The sequence below is a fragment of the Sturnus vulgaris genome, chromosome 7, assembly GCF_052056855.1.
Source record: "Sturnus vulgaris isolate bStuVul1 chromosome 7, bStuVul1.hap1, whole genome shotgun sequence".
Classification (NCBI taxonomy): domain Eukaryota; kingdom Metazoa; phylum Chordata; class Aves; order Passeriformes; family Sturnidae; genus Sturnus; species Sturnus vulgaris.
The window spans coordinates 89,150-113,466 of NC_142249.1; the positions used below are offsets into that span (position 1 = coordinate 89,150).

The 24,317-nt window shown below is 45.1% G+C and overlaps 1 protein-coding gene across 18 annotated transcripts in view; it reads right to left on the bottom strand.

The window, feature by feature from the left end:
* Positions 1-357: 357 nt before the first annotated feature.
* Positions 358-24,317, bottom strand: part of TRPM8 (transient receptor potential cation channel subfamily M member 8) — a 128,185-nt gene continuing 104,225 nt past the window's right edge. For 8 of the 18 annotated variants that reach the window (XM_088167518.1, XM_088167514.1, XM_088167513.1 and 5 more), the window contains 16 exons: positions 19,756-19,874; positions 18,792-19,082; positions 18,364-18,459; positions 17,661-17,790; positions 16,514-16,659; positions 15,911-16,023; positions 15,108-15,324; positions 12,554-12,645; positions 11,684-11,822; positions 10,761-10,932; positions 10,399-10,576; positions 7,849-8,039; positions 6,036-6,135; positions 4,850-4,883; positions 3,501-3,587; positions 411-2,190 (listed from right to left, as the gene is read on the bottom strand). In XM_088167518.1, the coding sequence (XP_088023644.1) occupies positions 3,537-3,587; positions 4,850-4,883; positions 6,036-6,135; positions 7,849-8,039; positions 10,399-10,576; positions 10,761-10,932; positions 11,684-11,822; positions 12,554-12,645; positions 15,108-15,324; positions 15,911-16,023; positions 16,514-16,659; positions 17,661-17,790; positions 18,364-18,459; positions 18,792-19,082; positions 19,756-19,874 (2,069 nt within the window). In that variant the 3' untranslated portion in view covers positions 411-2,190; positions 3,501-3,536. Of the gene's footprint in view, positions 2,191-3,500; positions 3,588-4,849; positions 4,884-6,035; positions 6,136-6,390; positions 6,755-7,687; positions 7,762-7,848; positions 8,040-10,398; positions 10,577-10,760; positions 10,933-11,683; positions 11,823-12,553; positions 12,646-15,107; positions 15,325-15,910; positions 16,024-16,513; positions 16,660-17,660; positions 17,791-18,363; positions 18,460-18,791; positions 19,083-19,755; positions 19,875-24,317 lie in introns of those variants that run through there. The other 10 variants (XM_088167521.1, XM_088167523.1, XM_088167522.1 and 7 more) reach the window with 9 other exon arrangements.

Consider the following 24,317-nt stretch of genomic DNA (forward strand, 5'->3'; position numbering starts at 1 on the left):
TGCCCTGCCCATGGTGGCAGCAGCTCTGAGGGGCCAGAGCTCTGTGTCAGGGGGGGCCTTGATAACAGTACCGTGGCCTGGGCAGCCATGGGGGCCCGGGCTGGCCACCAGCCCTGCCTCTGCCCCCTGCTCCATATTGGCAGCACTCAGACGACAGCCTCTGCAGGGCCCCCCTGCCCTCCTTGCCCGAATACTGGGCACTGGGCAGGCAGGGCTCCATGGTGCCAGGCCAAGCTGCAGCGGGAGGGAAGGGTTGGGGCTCCTTTGCCAGGCGCTCCCCGCACCAGGAGCCTGGAGAAGAGCCCGTATGGCCTCTGGGTGCAGCACTGGATGCAGACTGACTCCAGAATTCAGACCTTAAAGAACATGGTTTCGCAATTCCATTCACAAATTTACAAGACAACTAGAGCTACGGGCAGTCACACAGAAGGTTTTATACAGGAAAGGAGTGAACAAAAAGCACAATTTTCACATCCAAGGCATACAAATGATACGGGAAAAATAATTTCTAGAAAGGAACCTTATCTTAAGAATTTATGATGCAAGCTAACTGCCACATGGATCAGTGAAAGCCTGGCTCTTTTAAAAATGTATCAGCAGGAAAATACAAATATTTCCACATGTAAACAAATACCCCTGCTATTGTTAGTGCTGGATCCTCCAGGATGATGTCATGCACAGCATACAGTACAGTTGGGTCGTGAGATGCAGGGAGAAAAGAGCAGCAACCTTTCTGAAAGTATCGTAAGGATATAAAGCTAGCAGGGAGTATCCAAAGGGCATGAAAATGATGAGGGGACAAGAGGGGAAGCTATATGAGGAACAGCTGAGGCCAACTGGCTTGTTCAGCTTAGAGAAGAGGAGGAGAGAGAGGGAGATTTCAGCATGGCCTGCACCTTCATCCTGAGGGATAGCTCCCATCTCTGCTTGCTGTGCCCAGGGACAGAACCCAAGGGAGCAGCTGGAGCTGTGTCAGGAGAGGCTCAGGATGGAGATCAGGAAAGGTTCTTCTCCCAGAGGCTGCTGGGCACTGCCCAGGCTCCCCAGGCAATGGGCACAGCCCCGAGGCTGCCAGAGCTCCAGGAATGTTTGGACAATGCTCGCAGGGATGCACAGGGTAAGAGTGTTGGGGTGTCTGTCCAGGTTGGACTCCATGATCCTTGCAGGTCCTTTCTGCTCTGGAGAGATGCGATTCCATGATTCCTCGACACTGAGAATGAAGACTGATACAATTCTTTGTCATGTAAATAAATGCCATTTTTACTGCCTTCAGTTGGTTGTGCCCTCAGTTACAAAACACAAAATGTGACAAAATTCAGCTGCTATTTTAGACAGAAAGCACAAGCACCACATCACCATATCAAGCATTGTTCTATTGAAAGCTTCCAACAATCTCTTGCCCATTTCCAAATACAAACATCAGCAAACACATGCTGGAAAAGTCAAATGAATTTCAGCATTCCCAGGATACAAATTTTGACTAAAAAAACCAAGCAAGGATTGCACACAAAGCCTTTGGAAACACTTCCTAGATGAGTTCAAGTCTCTCCCATGCAGGGGTGAACTTCTGCATTGCTGCACGGTTCCACGTAGAGTGGGAAGAAGTCCAAAGTGTTTCTGTACAGTCTTAAATAGGGGTGCACTTCGACCAAAGCCTTTCCTGGAGGGATGATGTTGAAATCCACTGCATTCTGGCACATCAGGATTCCAGACCCCAGCAGGTCTCACAGACAGCCCATGCAAGGAACAAGCGAGATCTGGCTACTACAGGATGGAATGGGAGGGGACATGGATTCATTCAGACAAGCCATTAATGCTTGAAGGAAACCCATGCACAGGCTCCTCTGAGTGAAATGGAAAAGCAAAGGGATTTTGGCAACAGCAGCAGAACTCTTGGAAATAGGAGTGCTTTGCCACAACAGCTTACAAGGACTAATTGCTGCCACTGGACATCAGAGCAGATGAGAAGAATAATTTAGGTAATGTGGGAACCCTGTCAGGAGATAAGCTGTCATCTCCTGTTCCACCACAGCCTTGCAACAAGCAGAAAGGGCCATTTGATGAACAAAAATAAAAATAGCAATAAAATCCTGCTGACTCCTGCAGAGACAGTGACACTCTGGTGCCTCCGTTACCATCTGCTTGGGGGTTACTGCCAGCTCCGAGCAATTGTTCTTCGTGAATTGGTACCTGTGTGAGCAACAGAAAGAATTGGAGAGTAGAGCTCCCAGCCCACCTCAAGGCTTTGCTGTCATCCTCACAACATCAGCTCAGGTGACTGGATACCTTGTCCAGGGGAGGGTGTCCCTGCCCAAGGCAGAGGGTGGAAGTGGATGAGCTTTAAGGTCCCTTCCAACCCAAACCATTTTAATATTCTAGGACTCTTCTGAAGGCACGATCATCTATAGTGAGACATCTCTTCCCACAAGCTCCATCATAAACTGCTGTCCCAGCATACCTAATTACAACCTGTTTTCCAGCCACACTGCAGCTCCCTTTGATATGAGCTGGAGCTGTTTGAACAGCACTGGACTGATAGCCTTCAGAATTCCACTATTCTACAACCTATTTTTTTGGCAACTTGGAGTAGAGTGCATCCTAGAACCAGCCCAGGAACTGGTGATTCTTGTAAATTTTATTAGGTGGTTTCAAGTCATTCATGACTAAATGGAACTTAGCTAACATTCAGTTCTCCCAGAAAAATGGTGAGCTGACTGGGACAGGTTTAAGTTCTCTTGGACAAAGCCTCTCTGTGGAAGAAGGAGCCAGGCCCTAATGTCCAGGATGATCAAGCTGCTCCAGATTATCCCATTCAACAGTTACACCTCTTAACCCGCTGTCTCTAAAGATGGCTGTGTTCTCTGCATTCATCAGTATTTTGTCTGCCTTTCACATCCCACTAGTGCTTTTGGCTCCAAGCCAATTCCTCCTCAAAACTGGAGGCAAAAGGACACAAGGCTTATGACCAGACACCCAACTGGACCAGAGGCTTTGGGTCAGCTCTTCGGACTGCAGCTTATTGTACAGGACATGAGAAGGCTACAGTGATCCAACCTAATGCCCCACTTTGATAGTGGAAAAATAAACCTTATTCCTGCCCTCACTTCTGTCGTTGCTATTTGGGTTGCCTGTTCTTCAGAGTTAAAAGGTACCAAGGGTAAAGGGATCCAGCACAGCAGCTCCTCATTTTCTAGGGGCCTCCAACACAAAGACAACTAAAATAACCTTGGGTTAGTCACAGTTTTTCCAAATGCAAACAAGCAAAACAAGGTATTTTAAACTATGTCAAAAACTGATAGAAATCCCAGATGGAAAATTATATTTTTCAGAAAGAAAAACATAAGGAAGAGAACTCAGGTCTCCCTTCTTTCCCAATCAATATCAGACAATATGAATACAAGCATTAACAATTAATACCAACTCTTCTTTCAAAGACACAATTTAACACCACAAATGGTGGTAACTTTCAAGGTAGAGAATGGATTTAAAGAAGGGCTTACCCTGCTCCAGTAACTGCTCTTGGATTTCAACTGCACTCATTTAATTTTACTGGAAATCTCTTTGAGAAGGCCTTTCAAATCAGAGAGCTTAAAAAAAAAAAGAATGTTATTTTTGTAAAGTCCGTCTTGCTGAAGGAAAGCAATGCTAATGACTAATGTAAGTAATGATTACACCAAATGCAGGAGTGCTTGAAAGGACACTCCCAATTACAGTGTTCATCAGGGCAATTAATGCAGCGAGCCCTGATGCCTCTGTATTTCAGCAAGTTAAGCAGCAGTTACCAGAAGAGAGAAGCAAGGGATGGGTATTTATTTTCAGGAGAGTTAAGGTTAGCAGATCTCCTTTCAGTTTCAAGAGCAGCATCACTAGCCACAGACTCGCACACCATTTCCCTTTCAGTCTGGGAAGTGAGCTGTTATTTTGCAATCTAAATTATTTGACAGCAACCAAAATACTTACTCTGAAGTATATGTGGGTCTTTTCACCTGTGAGCGTCTCAGAAGTCTGTTCTTCATACTAAAGCATTGGTATGAAGACTCCTTACTTCAGAGGCCAAATATATAATTCATTCAAGCCTCAGAAAATACCCACGGTGAAGGTCTTTTCAGCATCACAGGCATAAAAAGATGATTTGTATGGCAATTCTCATTATGTGCTCTGTGGTAGATCGGTAGCTTTCTATTGCTTAATTATCCCATGCCTACAGCACCAGAAGCTGAACCTGACAGACACCTTTGGGAAGGGGATATTTCAAGTGTGTGACACCTCTTATTCTCATTGGTGTTTCATGGGCCTGTTACACAGCCAAATATTGAAGTCTTACTCTAAGATTGAAATCATTTTTATTATATTCCATCCCATTAGGAACACTGAGAAACACTCCTCTAGTGCTAAGCAAGTGTATTTCTGCTTCACTTTCCAGCACAATTGGAATGCACCTTACAGCTCATTGTGTTCCACCCCTGGTGTGGGCAGGGACACAGGCTGCACCAAGCCCCAATGTTCAACCTGGCTTTGGACACTTCCAGGGATCCAGGGGCAGCCACAGCTTCTCTGGGCACCCTGTGCCAGGGCCTGCACACCCACACAGCCGAGAATTTCTTCCCATTATCCCATCTAACTCTTCTCTCAGTTCAAAAACATTCCCTCTTGTCCAAATCACTACATGCCTGACATCCCTATCCATGGAACAAAAGTAGCACAGTAAAAAAGCCCAATTAAAATGGGGTCCTGGCGACGGTTACAAAGACTGCACATGACACTGGGAGGCTCATTTTCCTTGCCATGGCACACCCCTTGCTTTACTAGAGAGAATCATGTTCCCCAGAGCAATCTGGGACAGAAGTACCTTTGCATCCAGTTGTCTAAATCGATGCACCATCCTAGGAGCAGAAGGAGAACACGGAGCAAAGAGATCAGTCTGGATAGCAAGGAGAACTTGGCTAATTACCACACCCCAACTCCCCTCAGTGTTCCATCCTCCCCGGGAGGCAGGGCTGCACGTGACTGGCATCATTTTTAGTACAAGTAAATGAACTAACATGCAAATTACTATTAGTAGGATGCTATTCCATTTTCATTCTTAAGACACGTTTGCTTCCAGAACCAAGGAGATGTTTTGTTATTTGTTTGGCTTCTTATCCAACACTGCATGTCTCTGGGTAGTCTTACCCTTAAACACTTATTTGTGGACAGCAATGTTCATGCCCATGGATATGGAAGGGTCTGGTTTTTCTTGCCCATTCCTATCAGCTCTCTCTGACTGAGGGAAATACGCAAGCTGCCAGAAGTTAGCAAAGTTAAACAATCATACAAAGCAGGTTTTATTCTCTAGCAGTGTTCTGTTTTCTTGCTTTCTTTCTGTTTCTTCTCTTTTACTATTACTCTGAAAGCAGTGAGACAGATCCCAAAGATCATGTTTTTATGAGCTGGCAGTCAAAGAAACATCCAAGTCTGAACCTCCCAGCTTCAAACACCATGATTCCAAAGAACCTCTTCCTCTCCTCATGCTACTACCTACAGATCTCCATCTGGATTACTGCTGTGGGAATGTCTGGTATTCCAGGCCTAGTGGTAAACATTCTCTGCTAACTGTATCATCACAGAATTATTTGGGTTGGAAAAGATGGAGTCCAGCTGCTCCCCCAGCACTGCCAATTCCACCACTAACTCATGTCCCCAAGTGCCACATACTTTTAAATCCCCACCCTGAGATGGGGGTGCCACCACTGCCTTGGGCAGCCTGTTCCAGAGCTGGACAACCCTTTCCATAAAGAACTTTTTCCTGATATCCAACCCAAACTAATGCTACAAGAAGAGTCAGCTGTGGCACTGCTTCCCATTATGAGATCTCAAAACACCACAGGAAGACATTTTTTTTCTGTGCAGCAGACAAAAAAGCACCATTTCACTTTAAGCTGAGTTTATTTACTTACTCATTAGTTTGCAAACATTTATAGCTACTGAAAACTTGCCTTCACTAGAAATGTTCAAGATAAAATTAAGAGAATGAAGACAAAGATGGGCAGACTTACTCTTCTGATGAATCATTGGCTTTTGTATTGATTTTGACGAGGTAATTTTCCTTCATGACAGCTTCCCATGCCAAGATTTCATTGTCCTCATTTCTTGAGCCTGAGAAATGCATTTGAAGAAAAAATACTTAATTTGTCTTTCCACAGCTAAGATGCAAAAAGGCTGGTTAATGATTTCCTTCTCCACATCCTGAGCACTTGCAGCCCCACTGCCCACCCGTGACTCAGCTCTGACACGTGACACTGATGCCTTTCTCTGAATGCTCCTGGCAACCACAGTCACTTAAAAATGCAAAAAATGAGTAAACATAAAACCCAAAAACCTCCAAACAAACACACAAGAAAACCCCGAAACCTTACAAGCTCCAGAAGTCTTTCTGGACTTTTTTGAGTCTTGGTTAACACAGGTCTCTCTGCTTCAACAGGTATAGGACATTCCAGTAAGTTCCCATCTGGGTTTGAGCTTTCCATTTGTTTCCAATATTATCCCATATTGGACCATTAAGAGTAACACTTTTAAGAACCATGATGTATGATTTTTCATTGAACTGAAACACTCCAGAATGATGAAGAATTGTCTTCTCTCAAAAGCATTTCATGGTGGTGCTGTAAATTCAAGAGTTGATACAGAGGAGCCCACTTTGAGGCATCAAAGTCCTCTCCAGGGTAATACTTTAGCATTTTATGCTGTTCCAAGAAGACAGCATAAACCACAGGGGCTTAAATAAAAAAAAAAAAAAAAATTAACTGAGAGAAAAGAAGCCCAGAGCTGGCAAACAGCTGAAGATCCCTTTCTTCCACCCAATGCTCCTCTGACCTCACACAGCCCTCAGCTGATCTCCCACATGCCAACAAGCATTTAAGCACCCAAATCCCAACCATTTCCACAAGACTTAAATGGGGAAGGTACGATTTTACAACAGTCAATACGTCAACGTGCTTCCTCCATGCAGTTCTCAGTTCCTACCATCAGCAAAACCATACTCATTTTAATTAATTATTAACTCTCTAATTAACTCTCCCATTCTTTCAGAGCTGCAACATCAACTGTGCATCATTTGAGCAGGAATATCTGCCTTCAAAGAGTTTCCCCAGCAAGGAATCCACACAGTGATTTGGACAGCCAAAATGATTTAGTGCTAAGCTATTTCATACCCCAAAGCAGGCTTTTCCTCCTAAACTGGTAACAAATAAAGCTTCTGCTGCAGGGCAACAGGCAGGTTGCTGATAGATGGGAATGAGCCAGTCAAATTAACTCAACTTATGCTCTCCCAGCTGAGAACACACTACATTTGCTGGGGGGTGGGGGGCGCTTGTTAAAACAATTCCTATCTGTGTCCTCTGACAGAGAAGTTAAAGGAGAAATAGCTTGAGAACTGACTTGCCACATTTTTGAGGTGATTTGCTCATTTAGCTACATCCAGAGGGCCAGGAAACTGTTTATTCTCTTTCAATCACTCCTCAGCAAGCAGAATGAATTACAAAAAAGCCAAACTCACAACCTTGCAAAGCTGGGAAACAGCACAGGCAGCCCTAAAGAGTTAGGATTAATCTGAAGTCTTAACTGATTTGCACACACAAGGCAATTCTACACAGAAACGGCTTGGACAAGAGAGCACTGGATAAATCTCACTTGAAAATTTGAGTCTTACTGAAGAGATTTCCAGCAGCACAGTGGATTTGCATGACAGAGGTCTTGAAAATTTCCCAGCACAGCACAAAATGCCTAGAATAAGCACAGGATGCCATGCAGGAACTGCAATGCACCAGCTGCAGAGATGACTTCTGGGCAACAAGGAAAAATCCAACTCACAACAAATGGATGGCTCTTTGCTCTCTTTCTTACAGCAGCACTTGAAGCATTTCCTCATCACCATAAATATGTATGCAAAGATGACAAAGGGGAAGGGGATGGTCAGGCGACTGCAGTATTCCTGGACCAGGAAGAAACGCTGGAACTTCCACACCTGGTCATTGTTCTCTTGCACTGATCCAACAGTGTAACTAATGGGAAAGACAAAACACACCCAGGATTAGTTGTTCTCCAAAGAGCTGCATCAGAGCCAAGAACAGAGCATTCCACTGCTGTACCAGGGCATGGTTTTATAGTCACAGAATCCCAGAGTGGTTTGGTTTGAGTGACCTTAAAGCTCATCCCATTCCAACCCCCTGCCATGGGCAGGGACACCTTCCACTATCCCAGGTTGCTTCAAGCCCAGTCCAGCTTGGCCTGGGACACTCCCAGGGATCCAGGGGCAGCCACAGCTGTGCCAGGGCCTGTCCATCCTCACAGAGAACAATTCCTTCCTAATATCCCATCCATCCCTGCCCTCTGGCAATGGGAAGCCATTCCCAGTGTCTTGTCCCTCCATCCCTTGTCCCCAGTCCCTCTCCAGCTCTCCTGGAGCCCACTTATGCTGTGGAAGGAGCTCTGAGCTCTCCCTGGAGCCTTTCCCTCTCCAGGTAAGCACCCCCAGCTCTCCCAGCCTGGCTCCAGAGCAGAGAGGCTCCAGCCCTTGGAACATCTCCTCTGGACTCATTCCAGCAGCTCCATGTCCTTCTGATGTTAGAGGCCCCAGTCATTCTGAAGGTGATAATTTTTATTGACTAGAAGGTTTTATTTAGTTTGTTCTCCTTCTTAGAGAGTAATTTGCAAATGGGAGGAACTAACACAGTAGGAAAAAGCCCTCAAAGTTACAAATAAACTGGAAAAAATCTGAATAGAAAGAAAATACTCTATGTACTTTTACTACCTCAGCTCTAAGCAATCTTCTTCTAGCCTAGAAACATGAGAACAGGATGCTTCTTCACAAAATATTGTGTCTTATTAATTAAGCAGATAACTCCTTTGTTAGGAAAAAAAACCCCAAACCTAAAACTAGAACACTTTCAGAAAATTTTAAAGCTCTAGCAATTTTTAGTAGAGGTGTTAAGGACACTCCAAGCACGGCTCAAAGCCACAGCACAAAGCACTATATGAACCCAGCAAAGCAACAACCACAGGAGGAAGCTGCTCCCAGGCTACCTGACCTTTCAGTGTGACATTAAGTGGCAGATAGAGGCTCCCAAAATGCCTTTCCTGAGTGCCTAATGGACCTTTACATGTGATAAATTAAAACCTTCACCTAGTGGAAATTTTCCTTTTGTTTAAAAGATAAATACAACTGACACAAACTAGAGGGTTTTTTACTGGTGTAACAGCATAAACTAGAGCATTTACCATGCTGTTAAAGTAAGGGTTCTAGCAAATATTAAGGGGTTTTAGCGTAGAGCTGGCTTACTGCTACACTTTCCTTCATTATTGTGAAGTACTCACACCCTTTCTAGGGAGTATGAGCATGCTTGTCTGTCCCCAGGCACAGATATGCTGTACCCGTCCTGGCTGCCTTACCAAAAATAACATTTCTAACTGTCTTTAGAGTCCAGGTCAGCCAGGGGAGAAAGGTTCAGAGCTAAGAGAAGAGCAGAACCTAAATCTGAGGCATTCTCAACCAAACATCTCATCTCAGGCCAGCAAACACTGGCAGTGTCATTCAGATGAGAGATCCTCTTGAGCAGCACCAAGAGCCCTGTCAATACTCCTGCTGCCAAAGCAATTTCCTGCCATGGTACCATCAAAACACAAAAATAAACCTAATGGTCCTCAAGAATGGTGGCCAGAGGTTTTGAGTGCTCTTGTTGTGTTGTAAGTGAGCATAAATCAGAAGAGGAGCAGAGCTGGGAGTAGGAACAGAGCCACAGCACCAACCCAGCTGCCTTCCCAAGTGAGACACGAAGGCAACACACCCCCGAAGTCTGATCTGAAGGACTTCCCATGATTACATCAACTCCGTGTCAGAGCCTGCAGCACATGCAAAAAAAGATTTCTGGAAGAAGCTGAGGAAGATGTTCCCTGCCCTTGTTAGTCTAAAGGTGATGGCACTTCTCAAGACAAAACTCCTTTTGTGTGTGCCAAGGGGGTGTGACCCATTGCCTGTGGTCTAAGACAGAACAATAAAGGGCAGGTCCATCAAGGCAGTACCAGACCCATCCTCACCACACAGCAGTTCAGCTTAGTAAAACCACAGTGTCCTGAAGAGTGACAGGAACTCATTTATTCACTCTAGCAAGGTCACTGGGGCAGCAACTCACACTTGGTAAGACCCTGACCCAGCATCACCCCCATGTGACCCACCAAGCCCACTGCGCAGAGGACGTTTAGGAACGGAGGCAAAGGACAGGCAGCAATCCCTCCCCAGGACGCTGCACCAGCTTTCCCCAGGCTGCTGTGACAGATGCAGAGGCAAGGGCTGGCTTCCTGCTGTTTCCCAGAGCTATGTCAGTCCAGAGATGAGCAGGAAGCCATCACTCCTTCATTACGCACCCGAACATGGCCACAAGCAGGTTCACGAGGAGGATGTTGGTGGAGAGCATGTAAATGCACACAAGGGGAATGGTGATCCACTCTGGGAAGCGAGGCTGGTTGTTGGCATCCAGCTCCACGCACAAGGGCTTGGACTCGTTCCCAGAAAAAGTGCAGTGGTCAAAGTTGTAGGTGGTACCTCAGAGGGTGAGAGGGGAGAGCAAACAGTGAGCTCCTGGTTCTGCTGGGCCCAGCCCCAGGTCCTCATCCCCGTGGCCTCCCCCATTAGACTTGGAGGCAAGGAGTCTGCACAGGGCTGGACAACCTCTAGAAGGACAGAGCCTTCCCCCCACCCAGGAGAGACCTCCCCAGAAAATAAATACCATCAATGTCATCAGGATACTGGCCAAACATGGCCAGGTAGGGCTCATAGATGACAGAGCGGAAGATCCACTCCCAGCGGTGCTCGTTCTTCCTCAGGATGCCTTGCCTGGCCACACCAAAGGCCACCATCCACACAGCGAAGAGGAAGAGGAAGAAGAAGACATCTATCATCTGACAGAGGACAACAGGCATCAATCAGTGCCCCACTGCAGGTGTGTTGCAAGCCACACATGGATGGCTTTTTGCTCCTAATTTCACCAACACACATGGTAATAAATGACCACTCCGGTTCAGAGAACATCAAAAATATTTATGCAGCCATAAAAGTAAAGTGTGTTTTGGAATACAGGATATCCCCTTGGCATCAGACAGGCTCCACAAAAGCCACAACCAGATACAAGGACTGTGGCTCACCTCACCCCACCCCTGTGAGGTGAAAGCTTCTGGAATTACCACTCTGGATGGCTTCCAACCGGTATTTAGAGCCAGACACTCTGGCCAATAGTTTCATGAATTTCTAGCACTGTATGAGAGGCTCCTCATCACCCTCTTCCTCAGGTACTCACGGGACGGATGCAGTGGAGGACCAAAATCCTCCTCCTGTACCCTCTATCATCACTGCCTTGTTTGGGGAAAACTCATGGCAGCAACAGAAATGCCACTGAAATGTCTGAGGCATGGAAGACAAAAGCTACCAGAAAGCAAATTTCCTTTGCTGTTCTTTAGCCTGATCCTTATTCTTTCCCTTCACACAGAAAAATGCCCTGCTCTTAATTAGGTCCCATTTACATTTTAATTCATCCTGTTTAGCAGATTTAACTTGCTGCCATCATCAGAACGTGGTGGTTTCACTCTTAAAGGGGAAGAAAAAAAAAGTGTCACATCATTTATTTAGACTCTTGAATAGCTGCCAGAATCTTACCATCCTCTGCAGCATAATAATTTTGGGTCCTAGATTCCTGCTAACGGTGAAAATATGGATGAGCCTCAGGGTAAAAACTATGTAGTCCAAACAGAAAATTACTCTTCCGGAATACCAAGAGCTTTCATCAGAGTGAAGCCTGATGGAGACAGCAAAAGAAAACAAAGAGAAGCCTTGGGTGAATCATGCAGAAATCAGGTAAAAACACACTGAAACATTGAAATGGAGAGTGGAAAGTGAGAAACTGGAAAGCAGAGCACAGCTACCCAGGGCCCCATGGCCTCCCCCACCTAATGACAGGTGACAGAGATGGTTAATGCACACTTCGTTCACACCCTTTCTTCCTGACATGCATCATCCCTGCGTTTTTCTCTTGTCCTTAATGCTACTAACAGCAAAGAAATTTGTACCTGGAGTTATTCCCACTGCCCTCCATATCCACCACAGTGCAACAGCTGCTCCACTGCACTGAGGCAACGAGGACTGAGTTACAGCTGACTGAAAATTGCTTTGGAAAGTGCTTTTCCATCATTTCTTTGCCAAGGTTTTTAACTCACCCCACCGTGTAGAACAGCTTCTGGGAGATAATGATATTGTGAGGCTGCTGTAGGGACAATCACAGTCCTCTTAAATATAACACAAAGCCCAGATGGTCATACTAAATGGTCAGTAACAGGAGCCACAGAATATCCTAAAGATCTTCTAATTTTTTTTAATTTTCTTTTTTTAGTCAACACTTGTCAGTATTTGGGCCCTCCATAAAGGGAATGTCATGAACACATAGTTCCCCAAAATTTCATTACAGGTTGTAGTCAAAGCCCACCAAGGAAGCAAAGCCATAATATGGACACAAGAGAAGGCACTACTCACCTGAATACAATCCCTGCTATGAAGTAGAAGATTGCAAGGGTATCCATAACGTTCCACAGGTCTGAGAAATACTTGCTGCCATTCATGTACCACTGGGAAGGAAAAGGAACAGAGAGTAACCCCCACACAGCACAGTTTCCTTGCTCAATTATCTTTTTGTGACACAACAGGTAACACCAGAGCTCAGATGGCTTTCAACTTCCCCAGAAAGAGGGGTTTAATGTATCCAGCAATGCCACAAATTACTGGCAACCTGTTTTATTGGGTCTTGGTGTAACCCAGGAAACACTGTGTGAGGAGGGGGGTCATAGTTCAAGGGTGGCTGATGCATCCTGGCTTTTCTCCCTTCACAGAGCTCATTCACTAATCTGTCCCGGCTACATGCACATGATTTGGACTCAAAATGCAGATCTAATTTATTCTCCTAATTACATAGCTCTCTATTTCTGAATTGCAAGTCTAGTGAGAATTCTTGCTCATTCCCAGACTGATTGGCACAGCAGCCTGGATCCAAAGTCTATGCAAGAACCAACTTCTGGAGTTAATTCAGAGGTGACTCATGAGGACAAGAAGCTTAAGCAGGACAAACCTCTGCCAGGCCTAGAAAAATAAACTGCATTCCCCATCATAATTCTTTTTGATTTCAATTTCTATTGAAACAATCAAAGCTTTGGAGACTACTGCTCAGTGAATCTCCAACTGGCATATCCAAGGAAAGCAATTTTGCCCTTAGTACTTCTATGTCAAACAGAAATCAAAGGGCATTTTCTCCTAGGTGCTGTCTCTGCCCAGCAGCTCCCTAAATCAAACACCTGGGACTGAGCCCTCCAAATTCCAAGCAGTTCCCTCTGCTGAGAGGTAAAGTGCACAGAGGTTCTGTCCAGAGTCTTTCTCCACTGGAGACAACAGGGCTTTCCTTCATAGCCCACCAGTCTACCCACTCACCTGGCTGGAGGCTACCTCCATGTGGCCAAGGAGCCAGCAGGGAAAAGGCCTCTCCCATCTCACTATGGCCACAACAGCTCTAAATGGGACAGGGAGCAGCTCCAGCTACTTACAGATCCCTGGGACCACCAGAAGAGAAAGCAGGGCTGAGCCAGTGGCTTACAGTTCAGAGATTGTTGCAGACCAAGGGCTGATTTCTCCCCAGAACTGGTTATTCACCTGCAGCAGCCACAGTGGGACCCCAGGCAAGCTGCTCTGACCTTGCCTTGGATGTGAAAAGAAAATCTGAGATACCTCTCTCTTTCCTTTTCTTTAAATATAAAGGACACAGACACAATTTTGATGCAGAGTTAAACCAATGCACACATGGTCGATCTCAGGAGAAGCCAGGGAGGAATTTGCCTGAGCAGTTTAGAGGACTGGGACACTGCTCTGCATTCTGCTCCATTTCCCCTCCTCAGGAAAACAGCTTTGCAGCCAGAACACTGGCTTCAGATAACTTTAAATCTTCAAATCTAGCTGTCTCCACTGCCAAATTGGTACAGTCTGGCCATCAGTTACTAACAGGAACTGCAGCAGTTCTACCTGCTCAGGGTAGTGAGGAAAAGGGACGTTGTTAGGAAAATAAGGGTTCTATCCCTAAGGCTTTCCCCAGGACTTTTGCTGGGTATACACAGGATGTGCAAGGACAGGTCCAGAGACACCAGAACCTAAATCAGCAGAAACAAGCACTCCATTAGTGTTTTTGTGCCAAAAAGAGTCTTTTACTTTCCCCCCATTTTTTTAGCAAGTAAAGTTGCCATAAACAGAGCTCCACCTTGACTCTTAAAAAGGGAAAAGACCACAGTAACAGCAGCATCAGAAACGTCATGTGAGCTCACATAAAAACCATTCTTTCAGGGTGGGATGATCCAGCAGATCACCCACAAACACTCATGAGGTGACTCAGGCCTTACAGGAGAGTCAGAAAGCAGCACTGCACCAAACCCACACACCCGCTGCTCCTCCAACTCCCCTAGCATCCTCCCACTGCTCTGACCATGGACAGGCAGAGACCAACTTGCTCAAAACCCACCAGATTCCATGTGAAGTCAGGATATAGCAGCTAAATGGCTGGCTATACAGGCAGTCCCACATGCTGTTCCCATACCACACGTAACCCAAAGCTGAGTTTACACTAAACCAGCAAAAACTGTATAGATAATTAAAAGCAAAATAGAAATGCATAAAGATATGTGGCTTATCAGTAAAACAAAAAGTAAAGGGGGTGGAATGTAGAGAAGAGAGAAAGGAATGACTTAATCTAAAGGTATGCACCAAGATAAATGTGCTAAATCTAACCCTTTATTATCAACTACCTTGGCAAGCATTCCTGGGAAACATCTGCACTGACATCAGCTTATCCTCTTGGTGCACAGACTGCAGCTACAGGGCCACAAGCAGGAATTAAACATCAGAGGAAAAAAATTCCTCACTGAGCCCTGAGCTGCCTGAACATCTCTGCTAGGAAGTGGCTCCCCCGAGCACCAGCCTGCACTGCCTTGGAGGGGAAAAGCCACAGGGCTGTGGCTCTAACACTAAACTTTCTGGGGTTGCAAGCGCTGCCTACTTGTCTCACTTCATCACAAAGCAGAATGAAGACCAGCACGTAAAGGATGATCTCCAGGGCCGTGGGTTCCTTCTGGAAATCCATAAGCAACACGTAGGCGAAGAGCAACAGGAAAGCAATGTAGAAAATGACGTTCCAGGAGAAGACCACAAAGGGGGAGGTGAAGAAAGACACATAATATAAGAAGAGTTTCTTAGTCTTCTCCACAGGCTTTTTCCTGAGGAATTAGAAGAGGGAAAAGCATAGCTTTTATGCCTGGAAACATTTGTATTCTTCAAAGTGAAAGAGAGAAGGGTGCAAAGTCTAGCTCAGGGTGTTACTTTAGAGGTAAAGACACCCTGTATCCCCTGCCCTCAGGCAGTAAACTGGTACATCTTCCAGCTTGGATGGGGCTTGGAGACACCTGGGATAGTGCAAAGTGTCCCTGCTCATGGCAGGGGTTGGAACAAGACAAGGTTTAAGGTCCCTTCCAACCCAAACCATCTTATGATTCTATGATCTTAAATCCAAGATCAGTGAAACACAAACTGTCAAAAGCTCATTTGGCTTTTTAAGACCTTTATCTAAGACTGACTGAATACTAGAACAGCTTCCCCAGAGTGGCTGTGGAGTGAGCCTCCACCCTTGGAGACATCCAAAACTGGACACAGTCCTGGGCAACCTGCTCCAGCTGACCCTGTCTGAGCACAGGCTTGGACTGGATGATCTCTACCCAGTCTGACTTGCCCTAAGATTCTACAATTAATTAATCTGCTTTCTCTCTGAAAGTTTTCAGAGAAAAGTCAGAGAAGTCAGTTGATTACCTGAATGAGATGAAACCACAGCCTATTAAAGGGAAAAAGAACAGGCACAGTATAATCTTCCAGTTCTTAGTGTCTCTTGAAATCTCTCCATACCACTGCTTGGAAAGGAAATTCTGCAGGGAAGAAGGAAACACCCTCATTTGGTCTAACAGCAACAAAATAACCTAGGAATACTATTTTAGAACATTTGATTTGGTAAAAAATAAACCCCAAACTTTGAGATTTCAATCAAAATACTAGAGGTTTCCGTTTCAACAGAACAGAACAAAGCTTTCGGCATCAGTAACAATGTGCTGGCTCCTTAGGGCAGGCATCCTCCATCTGCGTGATGAGGAGTTAAAAATGAGCAGGACTGGACCTGATTGATGAAACACTTAGAAACCATTGCATTATATGCAGTGCTCATCCATGCTGGGTGTTACATCCGTGAGTGCCCAAAGCAGAAATCACTTCAGGCAGTCTTTATTATCCAGTTCATTATGATTTATAGCCCCAAGTCAAGAATTTTTCCTCCTGATTTGCATCTGTGGGTAGAGGAGCCACACCCCTTGCTAGAGCACAAGAGGTACAGTGCCCTGTGCACCTTTCCTTGACTGTCATTACCTGCACACCTGGCTGGGCAATAAACTGCTGGTCTCTGGCTTCCACTGCTAGCTCCAGACAGTTGCTCCCTCCCCAGGCTTCACAGGAATAAGTCAGCAGCTGCTCAGCCAGGTCTTCATCGTTGCTGTAACACTCGGTGAAAAGCTCTGGAGGAAAAAGCAGCTCCACACTGAGCTCCAATTTCAATCCCACACCAACTTGGGTGCAAATATCTTCAGTGTAATGTTTCTAATGTCAAAGCATGCAGACAAGAACCCTTTTCATGTTTTCAGCACTGCAGAATGACTGTGCATCCCTTTACAAGCCCACTGGCACACCTTCAACTTTTGATACAAAATTCATGTCTGGATGGAAAACTGTAACACTAAATCACACAGAGCATTTAGCTCTGCACTAAAAAATTGAGTAAAAAAGTGAATTTCTCCTTAAATAACTCAGTAAATCTACTTGTTTCATCCTCTTTTCTTAAATTCTATTTGACACTGATCTAATGAATTATAGTCAGTCCAAAATTAACAGTAAGGTTGAAAAAGTCAGAATCTGATGCTTTTTCACTGGGAAATGCACTGTTCACTCTTTAGTGTCTTGCTAAATCATTAGGCCTGAGGGATGCACCTTTTAAAAAGTTTATTTAAGCATTTTTTGCTTTGTGGAATAGGAGATACTCTCTGGAAACAAGCAAGATATTTCCAGCGTGGCCTTGAGCTGGTCCTTAGAAAGCCACAGAATCATCAATCTACTTTTTACCTGTGACTTGTTCTCACTGCCACAAATCTGAAAGGTGGTTTTTCCCAACCTGAATACTACCAGTACTTGTGGAATTTTCCCTTTTTCCATACTCTCCTTCCTGTTTTGGGCACCCCTGTTCAGCCTTGACAGTAGAGCTAAGTAGCTTTTCTTCCCTATGAAAGAAATTCTCCACTCCCCAAAAAAATGCACTTCACAACACCCACCTTTTGAAGCCAAGCTCTTAAGGCAAAAAACAAAATTTCTACTGGGAACAAATAGTGTGGAAGGAATTTCCAAGAAGTAAAATCACATGTTGGCATAAAAAAAATAAATTTAATGTTGGATATCTAGGTTTTAAATCCCTGGTCTTTCACCCTTCCCACTACATTTCCAAAGGACTCACAGAGCAGGCACTTACCTACTGCTCTTGTCTCGTACTCGTTAGCGAGTTCCTCAGACTCACCAGCAGCATTTATATCATTCTTCACCTTGGCCATGCTTTTCAGGAGCTTACTGGCCCCCAGGGCTGCCAAAGTGCAGCCTCTGGTCTGTAGAGAGAGAGTGAAGTAATTCAAATCCCTCTGAGAAGGGAATATGATCATAGAATCCTGAAACCACAACAGTTTGGGTTGCAAAGGACCTTAAAGACCATCTCATCCCAACCCCCTGCCACAGGCAGGGATGCCCTCCAGATGCAATCCTTTAAAAATTATCCTCCATTTTGCAGCTTCTCAGTTCCCAGTCCACAATGATCTATTTGATTCTACAATCCTTAAATTACTGTCTAATCCAAATTAGAAACTGGATTTCAATCAAACACTGGAATCAGAACCTATCCATGCTGTGGAATGGGTGGGAACTCAGCATCCCAGCTTGAGCACAGATGACAACGTACAACGGATGTGGACTGCTGACTCACACACAGCCTTAGGAAATGGAAGTATAAAGTCCACACCCAGACACAAAATGGGCAATATAAAACCTACTGAGAGTCAGCTAGCAATTATCTCTTGTGTTGGTGTGTTTGAAGTTGAATGTGGAGCCTTCAAAGGCCAACAAACCAAAGACACAGAATCCCAGTGCACTGCCTGCAGAGAGGAATAAAGGAGAACTCAACTTACTTGCTCCCAGATGACTTTGGACAACTCTTTCTTGTTCTGAAGAACTGACCAAATAAACAGAGCTTGCAACGGGTGCCTTGTGATGGGACACTCCTCCTGAAAGACAGCAAAAACTCAGACCTAGGCTCACCCAGTATTTTCAACTGGAACAAATCTGAGCTTGCACTCTCCTGTTTTTGTATTTTCTTCCTTTCGCAGCAACCCCACCAATCTCTTCTCTCAGCTCTCTGCCACTTGTCACACACTACTGTGAGCTAGGTTATATTTAATATCTCTATTAAAGCCTTGTATTAGACAAGGAAGAATCAGCCTCCCTGTTTTTCCTGAAACTAGCATTAAAGAATATTTGTGTAAAAGGCACTTCCTGCTTTAACCACTGCAGTCCAGATAACCTCATTCACAGCAGGATCAAACTGCTCATCACTCACTGAAAGTTCTATCTCCATCTCATCCTTGCTGTTTTTGTAATATCTTTTGAAACCTCTCCGGAAATCCTCCACCATCTTCCACACGAAGGTGAGGAGGGCATCGTTGTAGGAGTTCTTGGCTATCTGCAGGTTCTTGAACACCAGGCTGCTGAAGTTGTTGGTGTACAGCTCCCTCAGGACCTCTGTGGTGAGGAACTTGCGCAGATTCAAGCCATTTTCCAGGAAGAGCCGGACAAATTTGGGCCTGTCTTTCACCAAGGCTGTGAACATCACATCCTGTAAGTCGGCAGACTAGGAAGAAACGGAAAAGCAAATGTTAGGGATCACGAGACATGCAAATCTTATGTAAGGCCTGACACATGGCCACTGTCACATTTTCATCAGAATCAGGTTTTTTTCTGTACACAACTGCCTTGGCTGGATGGCCCAGAGCATTTCTGGCATGGGCAGGTCACCTTTGCAACCAGTGATCATAAAATGGATCATCATGGCTTTATGGAATATCCTGAGTTGGAAAGGATCCACAAGGATCATCAAGTCTAACACCCCTGGCCATGCACAGACACCCCAACAATCCCACCCTGTGGGCTCTTGAGAGCATTGTTCAAACACTCCTGGAGCTCCGGCAGCCTCGGCATTGTGCCCATTCCCTGGGGAGCCTGGGCAGTGCCCAGCACCCTCTGCGGGAAGAACCTTTCCCTGATCTTCAGCCTGAGCCTGCCCTGACACAGCTCCAGCTGCTCCCTGCGGTCCTGTCCCTGTCATAGCAAGCAGAGATGGGAGCTGTCCCTTGTGAGGAAGCAGCAGCTCCCAAGGAGGTCTGACCTCCTCTTTTCCAGGCTGAATGGAACGTGACAGTCAGTGCAGGAGCAATGGACACTCTCTTCACACAGAGGCTGAGGTGCTGAGAGTGGTTCCTGTTGGGATGTGTCCCTCCCCACACTCACTCAGAAGGGGGCTGTACCTCCCAGTTTCGGTCATTGGTGAAGATCTCATCGCTGGCCAGGTCCAGCTGGTTCCACTCCAGCAGCAGCTTCAGCTGCCCATTCCAGTTATCCCTGTCATGCTCATTGGTGCTGAAAGCTGCAGAGGAGGAACAACCTCTGGGTCAAGACCAGGCATATTTATCATCTCTGCTTCTCACACTACCAGTGATACCGAAATAATGAGAAAAAGGACTAATGTAGATATAGTAGTAGTCATGCTAAGGCTTAGAAAACTGCAGTTCTCGGACAGGCCCTGGGAACCAGCCCTGGGAACGAGCTGGGGACTGTGGAAACAATAATTAAAGATAATTAAAGAATTTGGTGGAGCATATAAGAACATCTAGAAACTTTCAGGATAAGGCTAAAGTATAATAATAAATAAAGGGTTCTGGTGATGGGAAAACATGCAAGGGGGAATTAAAGGGGGGTAGCCTATAGTTTTGAATAGACAAGCATGCAAAATTTATAACTTTTAGGAATGATATCTACAAGATTTATGTATCTGTATTGTCTTGAAGAATGTGTACCTCTGCACGTGGACTACTTTGTAAAAAGGTATAAAAAACTTGACGAAAAAGGGAACTGTGGGATCCTGACTTTGGACGCTAGTCCGCAGGTTCCCCGGGCCCTGAATAAAGCACCGCATAAACTGACACTCTGTTAGTTTGTGTTCTGTTTGGGGCATCGGGCAGCAGTTTTCTGGCGACCCAGATGGGACTCCGGAGGCGGCAGGGGCGGTTCGCGAGCTGATCCACTCCACGCCGGCACCAGGTGATTTCTGGGGAGGACATCAACCCGTGCCCGACCCCGCGCCTGACGGACGACCAGGAGGTAAGCCCGAAGGTGCTTTATTCCTTTTATCGAAGGAAAGGGGGGCCTGCCGATTAAGTCGGAACGGCGTTTCCGCACGGGGGTCACAGACGTCTTTAAGGTTGTGGAAAAAGCCTAGGCACTGACTGTCAGACGCAGCAGTGACTGCGCAGGTTCAGCACTTGCCACTCGCAGAGACGAGAAAGGCAAGATTTGTGGAAAGGGTGTGAGTGTAAAGGGTGTGAGTGTTGTGTGTGGTGTGTATTGGAAAGGGTGTGAGTGTTGTGTGTGGTGTGTATTGTGAAAAAAAAAAAAAAAAAAAAAAAAAAAAAAAAAAAAAAAGGTGTAATGATGCCTTTAAAAACGTTTAAAACTCTAGCAAGTTCCGGGATGGAAATCCCGGACGATTCACCATTGGGCTGTTTATTACAACACTGGAATGTGGGGAACTTTGGTCAAGAATTAAGTAAAAGGAAATTGATTGATTTCTGTAATCATGTATGGCCTTTATATGAACCCGATGGTATGCAATGGCCTAGGAACGGTACACTGAATCCTGACATTATTACACCTTTGATGCATTTCCTGCAAAGTAATGAAAAATGGGATGAAATACCGTACCTAGACCTCTTTTATTATTTGAAAGATAAACCAGAGTGGCAAAAGGAGTGTGGGATCATGGTTTTGAAAACATTAAACCTGAATTGTGAAGGATGTAAGGGGTGGCAGAAAGAGAAGGAATGCTCATTTAATGGTTCCGCTGCGTGAAGCAGTCAGGCCGCAGGGGGAACGGGTCATAGTGAAAGTTCCCTTTTCTCTGAATGATTTGCTAATTTGGAAACAATCAGCGGGGGCGTATCGGGAGGATCCTGAACGAACTGCGCGGGTGGTAAAAATGGTAATTAAGACTCAGAACCCAGATTGGAATGATTTACAAGTTCTGTTAGACACAATAATGGATTCTACTGAAAAGGAAATGGTGTTTAAAGCCATGACAGAGAAAGCACGGGAAATGATTAGGTTGCGGCTTGCGGATGGTACAGTAAATGACTTAGTGCCTAGGGAAGATCCGGAGTGGGATCCCGACTCGACGGGCGGGTCTCGGAGACTTAAAGCTTATCAGGATTTGTTAACAGAAGGAATACGGAATGGAATACCAAAAACTTTGAATTGGTCTAAGTTATATTCGGTCAGACAGGAAAAGAATGAGTCTCCATCAACCTTTTTAGAGCGGCTTAAGGAGACAGCTCGTAGATACACTAATTTAGAAGTTGAGGGAGAATCGGGAAAATTACAGCTAGCATTAATTTTTATGGGGCAGTCCCAGGAAGATATTAGAAAGAAATTACAAAAATTGGAGGGAGAAGATACTCGGAATTTAGATAAACTATTGGAAGTTGCGTGGAAGGTATATAATAACAGGGAAAAAGAAACGGCCAGGAAACAACAGGCTACTATGTTAGCGGTGTTACAGCAAGTGGCTGGAAATAATATGAGAGGAGGGAGTCGTGGACGTGGACGAGGAAGGGGAAGAGGAATAGCAAAGGGGGAAATGCCAATGGGGGCGGGAGGACTCATGGGACAATTGAATATGGGAAGAGGAAGAATGCAGCTGGGGATAGAGCAATGTGCTCTATGTAAAAATAGAGGACATTGGAAAAATGAGTGTCCTCTCAACCAAGGAATGGGTTTTGGGGGAGGAATTATAGCCAGTGGGGATGGAAATCAGGGACTGATGAATAATACAGGTGCTTTCCCGGGAAATCCACAAGGTGCCGCCCAGGCCTTTATGATGGGGAATTACCAGAATCAGAGCTGACTAGACCAGGATTTAAAGGTAATAATGGAAGTAGATGGGGAACCGTTAGAATTTAGAGTAGATACTGGGGCATCATTTTCAGCTGTCAACACTAAGATAGGACCTTTGAGTGATTCTACTATTCAAGTAGTGGGAGTTACGGGACAAGTTGAGGAACGAACATTTTTGCGGCCATTAGATATAAAATTTGGGGGGAAGGAATTTGACCATCGATTTTTATATATGCCAAATAGCCCAGAATCACTATTTGGGAGGGATTTATTGTCAATGTTAGAAGCAAAGATAATATTTGAAAAAGGTAGAGTAAGATTGGAATTTCCCGAGGAGAATATTGCTAAGCTGTTTGTAGTGAAAGAAGTAGAAGCAGTAGAAATACCACAAGAAATAGAGCAAGCTGTAGTACCATGGGTATGGGAAACAGGAGTACCTGGAAAATCAAAAGCGGCACAACCGGTTGTAATAGAACTAAAAGAAGGAGCCTCCCCAGTAAGGGTAAAACAATATCCTTTGAAATTGGAAGCATGAATAGGAATAGCACCTATGATTGAACAATTTCTTAGCTTAGGAATTTTACAGGAATGTGAGTCAGAATTCAATACTCTGATATTCCCAGTTAGAAAGCCAAATGGTAAGTATAGATTAGTTCAAGATTTAAGAGCAATTAATAATATCACTAAAGATATACACCCAGTAGTAGCTAATCCGTATACATTGTTGACAGCTGTGTCGGAAAAGTTTAAGTGGTTCACAGTGATTGATTTGAAAGATGCATTTTTCTGTATCCCCTTGGCACTTGAAAGTAGGAAATACTTTGCTTTTGAGTGGGAGAACCCAGACACGGGACGCAAGAAGCAGCTCACCTGGACGCGTCTACCACAAGGATTCAAAAACTCACCAACTATTTTTGGAAATCAATTGGCTCGAGAGTTAGAAGAATGGAAGATGACTCAGGTAAAAGAATCACCTTTTTTATATGTTCTCCTACAATATGTTGATGATATCTTTACAGCCTCCGCAGAAAAGGATGTTTGCCTTAGGCTCACCATTGAATTACTTAATATGCTGGGACAAGCTGGATACCGAGTATCGAGAGAAAAAGCTCAGCTGGTAAGAACCCAAGTGATTTACTTAGGCTGCGAAATTTCACAAGGGGTGCGAAAGTTAGGAATCAATCGAGTACAAGCAATTTGCACCATACCCACACCACGAAATCCGCAAGAGTTAAGATCCTTTTTGGGCATGATAGGGTGGTGCCGCTTGTGGATTCCGGAATTTGGACTGAAAGCAAAACCCTTGTATGAAGCAGCCAAAAGCCCTGTGTTTCAGTGGGGACAAACGCAAGAAAAGGCATTTCAGAGTCTGAAACAAGCTTTAAAGGAAGCCCCAGCACTAGGATTGCCAGATCTCACAAAACCTTTTCAACTATACGTAAATGAAAGACAGAGACTGGCAATAGGGGTTCTCACCCAAAAATTGGGCTCATGGAAGTGCCCGGTGGGGTACTTTTCAAAGCAGCTAGACTCTGTAAGTGCCGGATGGCCCAGTTGTCTTAGGGCTGTGGCAGCAACAGTGCTCCTAATTCGAGAAGCCAGAAAATTGACTTTGGGAAAAAGGATGGAAGTATTTGTTCCCCATATGGTCATTGCAGTTTTGGAACAAAAAGGGGGGCATTGGCTCTCGTCGAGTCGCATGTTACAATATCAGGCACTCCTCCGAGAACAGGATGACATTGAATTAAAAATAACCAATCATCTTAATCCAGCAGAATTTCTTAGGAGCAGCAGCCAGGAAGAAGGAGGCGAATTGACACATGATTGCATAGAAATCATTGAACAGGTGTATGCCAGCCGGAAGGACCTGAAAGATGAGCCTTTGGAAAATCCGGAATGGGAACTGTTTACAGATGGATCC